The sequence below is a fragment of the Rhinoderma darwinii genome, chromosome 1 (genome assembly GCF_050947455.1).
Source record: "Rhinoderma darwinii isolate aRhiDar2 chromosome 1, aRhiDar2.hap1, whole genome shotgun sequence".
NCBI classification, from domain to species: domain Eukaryota; kingdom Metazoa; phylum Chordata; class Amphibia; order Anura; family Rhinodermatidae; genus Rhinoderma; species Rhinoderma darwinii.
This window is the reverse complement of record NC_134687.1, coordinates 2865671-2873737: the sequence shown is the minus strand read 5'-3', so window position 1 is coordinate 2873737 and position 8067 is coordinate 2865671. Positions and strand designations below refer to the sequence as shown.

The window sequence follows — 8067 nt, the reverse complement described above, 5'->3', positions numbered from 1 at the left end:
GTTGAATCTAGTAAAAAATAACGCCCATCGAGCTTGTCTCGGGTTTAGCCTCCGGGCAGATTCTAGGAAAACCAGATTCTTGTGGTCGGTAAGGACCGTAACCTGGTGCCTAACCCCCTCCAGGAAGTGGCGCTACTCTTCAAATGCCCATTTAATGGCTAAGAGTTCGCGGTTGCCAATGTCGTAGTTACTCTCAGTGGGAGAGAACTTCCTGGAGAAGTAGGCACAGGGACGGAGATGGGTGAGGGACCTGGTACCCTGGGACAAGACAGCACCCACTCCCACCTCGGAGGAGTCAACCTCCACAATAAATGGCTCCATTTGGTTAGGCTGAATCAGCACCGGGGCCGAGAAAGCACTTCTTAAGGATATCAAAAGCCTGGACAGCCTCAGGAGGCCAGTGGAGGAGATCATCACCTTTGCGAGTGAGATCCGTAAGAGGCTTAGCGATGACCGAGAAGTTAGCAATAAATCTCCTGTAATAATTAGCAAACCCCAGGAAGCACTGTAACGCCTTCAGGGAGGCAGGTTGGACCCATTCCGCCACAGCCTGAACCTTGGCAGGGTCCATGCGGAATTCATGAGGAGTGAGGATTTGACCCAAAAATGGTATCTCCTGCACCCCAAACACACATTTTTCGGTTTTAGCAAACAGTTTGTTTTCCCGAAGGGCCTGGAGCACCTTCCTGACATGCTCAATGTGGGAAGACCAGTCCTTGGAAAACACTAGGATGTTATCAAGGTACATGTCATGGGGTTCGTTACGTTAATACACGATCAACAGAGCCAGAGACGACAGGGTAACTCCAACAGGGTTTATTGCATCCAATGTTGACAGAACAAGTCACATTCAATGCAGGAACAACACACAGTCCACAAGATAAGGTGATCACAGGAACATCTTCAGAGCGCTGGCCTCAGCTTCAGCTCTCCTGAAGGTCTAAATCCAGAAGATCCCCATCCTCCCCAGGACAAGCCCTTATATCCCCTCAGGGGGAGGAACATCTTTTCAGTTTCACTGTCTGTATGTGAGTTGTGGTCCTTTGTGCTATCATGTGTAATGCCACAGCAGGGATGAGGACACAATGGGGGAGATAATTGGATCTGCCTTTGTTTGCTGGTCTGCACCTGAGCTGAATATAACTGTGGTGCCTCCTGATGACCCCCTGTGGGGACTGGACAATGACAACACTTTAGGTCTTGTGGACTTCACCTCTGACTTGTCGGATTGTCCATAGGCTGGAGACGCGACCTGTGGTACTTGATTAGAGAGTCATCCCTCTCTGCTGAGGACTCACAATAAACCACACATAATGCACCATCACAACCTCTCCCCTCATATAATAAGTGAGCTGGCCATGTGGCCTACACAGGCCGCTGGCCACCTCACTCATAAGCCACTTATTACAGTTCAATAAGAACAGTCCACAGGCTGTAAAGAAAGTCCAGTGCACATGTATATCCGGGGCTAAGAGCAATGTCTGGAAACACAATCACAAAGTTCAAGACACTTCCACAAAAGTTCCACGTCATCTGTTCACTTTGGAAGAGCTGATCCGGTGGCCTCCAGGACAGTCCCGCCCGTGAGATGGAGTCTCTGGGGTCAGGGGGTTTCTTGGGACCTTTTATCCAGTTTACAGGTTTCTGCAGACTCCACTTGGCCCATCCAGACGCTTTCCTCCCCACTGCATCCCACCACAATATATTGGGTAATGCTGGCCGGCTATCTGACCCATCACCCAGGCAAAGATCATTCCAGAAAATACAGTCACTATTCAGAATTGTAGTGAGTCCAGAGAAGTTGGTGGCAGAAGATGGGGAGATAGAAGTCCAACCGTTTTTAGAAAACAAGGGCCTTGGGCATATTTGAAAAGGGTCTGAAGTCTCACCATCATGAAGGTCACCACTGCTGTTGGGACCAGTGTCTTGCTGTCCTTCGCAGACCTGCTCCCCCAATGATCCTTCTTCCACCTTAGAACTCGCTGACACTCCAGTGTCATCCTCATCCAGGTTGGAAGACTGTTTGCCTGGAGAGTCAATACTGACTGTAACATCCCCATAATCATTGGACTCAGACAAATCAGACCTCAAGGTAACAATACAGTTGGGTTCCCCAACCTCTTGGAAATCCTGGGGTGAAGGGAATGCAGGAAACACATTGCCAGGAGAAGCACAAACATCATTGCTCACTAGTGGGGCTGTATCGTGTGACTTAACCTCAGTTGGGCTTTCAGAACTGGCACTGGTGATCTCAGTGCCAAAGATTTCAGGAGGTCCAGTGCTAGCCATATCGCCTGTGTCCTCATCATCCACACCAGTGCTAGTTATATCTCCTGTATCTTCATCATCCACACGAATGCTAGCCACATCTCCTGCATCTTCATCATCCACAGGACCCGTTTCTGCAGATACACTGACATTCTCTGTATGCACTCCTTCCGGTCCTGAATCAAGCCCAGAATCCTTTACTTCTTCCTGGTGCTCCCATGTCTTATGGTATAAGCTGCCCACAGACATCACATCACTCACCTCAGGACACTCTGGAGCTTTCTCTGGAGATCTGTAGCGATCCGAGCCTGGAGCAGCAGCACAATCCTTATAACACTGTGCTGGCCGTTCACACCATGTTTGCGGCACCTCTCGCTCCGCTGTTGCCAGACACCAATTCCAGTCCCAGTCCCAGAACTTATCATCCTTGGAGGCCAAACATCCCAGAGCATCCATGGTCTCCTGGTGCAACTCCCGAGCTCGCACAAGGACTTGTTCCTTCCTTGCCATAGTTAGAGCCTTATCCCAAGCCCAACATTGAATGTCTTCTGTAAACTTTGGTCCAAGGCAGGCCATTGCCTCCTGGTAAAATACAATTGCTCTCCTCACGATAGACATCCTGGTGTTAAGACCTCTGTCCATCTCTCCTGCACTCTGTTGATCCCACTTCTGACACCAGTTGTCATGGGGTTCGTTACGTTAATACACGATCAACAGAGCCAGAGACGACAGGGTAACTCCAACAGGGTTTATTGCATCCAATGTTGACAGAACAAGTCACGTTCAATGCAGGAACAACACACAGTCCACAAAATAAGGTGATCACAGGAACATCTTCAGAGCGCTGGCCTCAGCTTCAGCTCTCCTGAAGGTCTAAATCCAGAAGATCCCCATCCTCCCCAGGACAAGCCCTTATATCCCCTCAGGGGGAGGAACATCTTTTCAGTTTCACTGTCTGTATGTGAGTTGTGGTCCTTTGTGCTATCATGTGTAATGCCACAGCAGGGATGAGGACACAATGGGGGAGATAATTGGATCTGCCTTTGTTTGCTGGTCTGCACCTGAGCTGAATATAACTGTGGTGCCTCCTGATGACCCCCTGTGGGGACTGGACAATGACAACACTTTAGGTCTTGTGGACTTCACCTCTGACTTGTCGGATTGTCCATAGGCTGGAGACGCGACCTGTGGTACTTGATTAGAGAGTCATCCCTCTCTGCTGAGGACTCACAATAAACCACACATAATGCACCATCACAGTACACTACAAGAAATACCACCAGGTAGTCTCTTAAAATCTCATTTATGAAATTCTGGAAGACCGCGGGAGCATTACACAACCCAAAGGGCATGACGAGGTATTCGAAATGACCTTCGGGCGTGTTAAACGCAGTCTTCCACTGATCCCCCTCTTTGATGCGGATAAGGTTATAAGCCCCCTGTAGATCAAACTTAGAGAACCATTGGGCCCCCTGAACCTGATTGAAGAGATCAGGAATCAAAGGAAGGGGATACTGGTTCCTTACAGTGACCTTTTTCAAGTTACGGTAGTCAATGCATGGCCTAAGACCACCATCCTTCTTCCCTACGAAGAAGAAGCCAGCACCTACCGGCGAAGTAGAGGGGCGAATGTAACCCTTGGCCAGGGATTCCTGGATATACACTCTCATAGCTTCACGTTCGGGACAAGAGAGATTAAATATCCTACCCTTAGGGAGCTTAGCTCCTGGTACCAAATCGATTGCGCAATCGTATTCTCTATGAGGAGGCAACACTTCGGAGGCCTTTTTAGAAAAAACATCAGCGAAGTCCTGAATAAACTCAGGTAGCGTGTTCACCTCCTCAGGGGGAGAAATAGAATTAACAGAAAAACATGATTTCATGCATTCATTACCCCATTTGGTAAGATCCCCAGTATTCCAGTCAAACGTGGGATTATGCATCTGCAACCAGGGAATGCCTAAAACCTAATCGGAGGATAATCCCTGCATAACTAGTACAGAGCACTGCTCCAAATGCATGGAGCCAACAAGGAGTTCAAAAACAGGGGTATGCTGCGTAAAATAACCATTAGCAAGAGGAGTGGAGTCGATACCAACTACCGGGACAGGTTTAGGCAAATCAATCAATGGCATAGCAAGAGACATAGCAAATTCCACAGACATAATATTAGCAGAAGACCCTGAATCCACGAAGGCACTGCCGGTAGCAGACCTACCACCAAAAGAGACCTGAAAGGGAAGCAAGATCTTATTAGGTTTCATATTTACGGGAATTACCTGTGCGCCCAAGTGACCTCCCCGATGATCACTTAGGCACGGAAGTTCTTCCGGCTGCTTATTCTTATGCCTAGGACAGTTGTTCACTTGATGCTTGTCATCCCCACAGTAGATGCAGAGACCATTCTTCCTGCGGAAGTCTCTACATTGTTGGGGAGACACGGAGGCCCCGAGTTGCATTGGTTCATCCGAGTTTTCCATGGAAGAACGAAGCAACGGAACTTCGGGAGCCATCATGGGGGAGCCAGAGGAGAAGGCACAAAAACGTTCAAGTCGTCGTTCCCTGAGACGTCGGTCAAGTCGTACCGCTAAAGCCATAACCTGATCTAGGGAGTCAGAAGAGGGATAGCTAACTAACAGGTCCTTCAGGGCGTTCGACAGACCCAAACTAAACTGGCACCTCAAAGCAGGGTCATTCCACCGAGAAGCTACACACCACTTCCTAAAGTCCGAACAGTACTCCTCAACGGGTCTCTTACCCTGACGTAAGGTCACCAGCTGACTCTCGGCAAAGGCAGTCTTGTCAGTCTCGTCATATATGAGCCCGAGAGCAGAAAAAAAAAAGGTCAACAGAGGAAAGTTCAGGGGTGTCGGGAGCCAAGGAGAAGGCCCATTCTTGGGGCCCGTCCTGGAGCCGGGACATAATTATACCCACTCGCTGGCTCTCGGAACCTGAGGAGTGGGGCTTTAGACGGAAATAGAGCCTACAACTCTCCCGAAAGGAGAAAAAAATTATTCCGGTCCCCTGAGGACCGGTCAGGCAACTTGAGGTGGGGTTCAAGAGGTGAGGTGGGGGGCACTACCAGGGTAGCATCTTGCTGGTTGCCGCTCTGAGCCAGGGCTTGGACCTGTAGGGAGAGGCCCTGCATTTGCTGAGCCAGGGTCTCAAGGGGGTCCATAGTTTTGACAGGGACCAGAGTAGAAAAGGTATATGGGCCTGTGATTATGTAATGGCGGGGTAGGGAGACAGACAGGTGAGCCCTAATCTACCCGCCACTCAGTCCCTGCCTACTTGCAACGGCCCGTCCTAAGCGACGGCGTACAACTGGGTGACGGTCCCTACGCTCACTAAGTGCACAACAGACAAACAGACAAGGGTACACAGAAGCTAAGGGAAATGGGGCTGTTGCCCACGGCAACCCCGTGAGCAACTAGGATAGTGAACGAGCCGAGTCAAACCAGGAGTGGACGAGGTACAAAACGCAGAGCAGGAGAATAGTGAACGAGCCGAGTCAAACCAGGAGTGGACGAGGTACAAAACGCAGAGCAGGAGAATAGTCAGACAAGCCAGGGTCAATATGAAGCAGAAGACAAGTAGTAAGTAGCAGCAGCAGAGCCAGGAAACAGACTGAAACAATCACAGGCAAAGGAGGAGCAGGAAGTGAAGGTATAAATAGACAGAGGGCGGGAGCTAGCTCCATCTGGCCAGGCTGTGATAGGCTCTCCCACTCCTCAGCCTCCCAGGCTGATTGGTGGAAGAAGGGGTCACTCGACCAGACTTAGGAGCAGGTGCAGAGTGCGTAACCACGGGCGTCGACACAGTAGCTGTGTCAGGCAGATCCTTTACAGTACCCCCCCCCCCCTTTTATCAGGGGCCACTGGACCCTTTCTAGGTGGACCTGGCTTATAGGGGAACCGAAGATGGAACCTCCTGAGCAATACTGCAGCGTGAACATCCCAGGCGGGTACCCAAGTCCTCTCCTCAGGCCCGTATCCTCTCCAATGGACCAGGTACTGGAGAGAGCCTTGGACCATCCTGCTGTCCACAATCTTGGCCACCTCGAATTCTACCCCTTCAGGGGTGAGAACAGGGACCGGAGGGGTCACTCGACCAGACTTAGGAGCAGGTGCAGAGTGAGTAACCATGGGCGTCGACACAGAAGCTGTGTCAGGCAGATCCTTTACAAGTGACCAACATACTGATCAACATACTGACCAAAAATACTGACCTAAATAATGACCGATTTACTGCCCTGTGATAGTGGCCTGAGGCTCTGCTATGTGTAACATTTTCTTGTCCTTTATAAATAGATATCTGTCACATAGAGGGCCCAGCCGGCCATTATCTCGACCCCCGGTCATCATTATGGACAGGACAATTTGGCGGCCCCTGTTGCCCTCATCGTTCAGCTCATGAATGACGTAAGTTACTATCTTCTCCCTGTAAGAGTTATCCTAGTCAAGAATGAATAAAAGCAAGACATTAATTTACGGTGTTGAATATAGATGTCAGTCCCAGGTTATTATTACCGTTCCTCTCTAGTGTTCCCCTGCTGATTCTATGTCAGTCCCAGGAAAGACTTATAAGCTGCCGCTGACTGTCATCTCCCGCTGTGCTGCCGTTCTGTAATGCTGTCAGTGGCCATACAGCAGGAGAAGACCTGGTGCGGCCATGGACTGGTCCCCTGTGCATTCGGCCTCTTACCTTATTCTGATCTTGTTCCCGGTCACATCCGATGGTAGAAGAGTGCAGAATGTAACCTCATATTGTAGACTCGATGCGGAAAGGTCGGTGTTTGAGTATGAATATTATCAGGACGGAGACATCTTGATCGGAGGTCTGATTTCTGCTCATCATAAAAACGTGGAACATAAAATTGCTGATGGTTTGTCCATATTATACACCATCTGCTTTTTGTAAGTATTGATAGTCTGGGGCTCAGACATGTGCCATGGAATATTTCCTGTTCCCTTTGGTAAATGTTTATAGGGTGTACTAATGCTCTGCACACGGAGGACTCTTTACGTGGCGGACAAAAATCTATTCATTTCCCCCAACACCAAGTAGAGTAAATCTTCTCTCAACTTTTTTGGTTCCTTGTATTTCAATTATACAAACGCAAGGCAACAACTTTACGGGATGTAAGGGGTTATCTAGTCTCATTACAATGAAGAGGGTTGGACCGGCACAGCAGAGAACCGGGGGATCCTCCGGTGGGCCAGAAGACTACCCCGTTTGGAGCTCTTTGAAGCCAATAACTTACGATTAGGGTCTATTACTCATTCACAAATGACCTATTAGACCTTACTGACGATATGTCCTATGTGTACAATGACAAGAATGTGGACATGTACATGCTGTATATAGATGGAGGGTGGGCCATCAGAATCATCTCCGGTGGGCTCAAGTCTGACGCTGGCAATAAACATTGAAGGCAGGGTTCACATTAGACATGGGGGTCTGTCCCTCAATCGCTAGATCTTTGTATTTCCCAACTGAAGTGAGCAGGAACATTGTAGGGACCGGACCCCTGAGATCTCTGCACCAGAAAATTATCGTTTTAAATGTTACACGAATGATCGTTGAAGATAGACGACAACCAATCAATGTCTGCCGAAAACATTGTATCATCTCAGTCCTCGTTGGTTGAAACTCTGCGTGTACGGCAATGATTGGCCGATCATTCGCCACAGGCCCCTGATCTATTAGTTTAGTCTGACATGTTGATGGTCGAATCATTTGTAAGAACGATCTGACATTGGATCGATCGTCCAAATTGTGACCAATCCTAAACTTAAG

General features: G+C 49.1%; 1 protein-coding gene across 1 annotated transcript in view; it reads left to right on the top strand.

Moving 5' to 3' along the window:
- Positions 1-6939: 6939 nt before the first annotated feature.
- The window catches only part of LOC142665248 (vomeronasal type-2 receptor 26-like), a 43001-nt gene continuing 41873 nt past the window's right edge, over positions 6940-8067 (top strand). The window contains exon 1 of the mRNA XM_075844883.1: positions 6940-7184. Coding sequence (XP_075700998.1) covers positions 6940-7184 — 245 coding nt within the window. The remainder of the gene's footprint in view (positions 7185-8067) is intronic.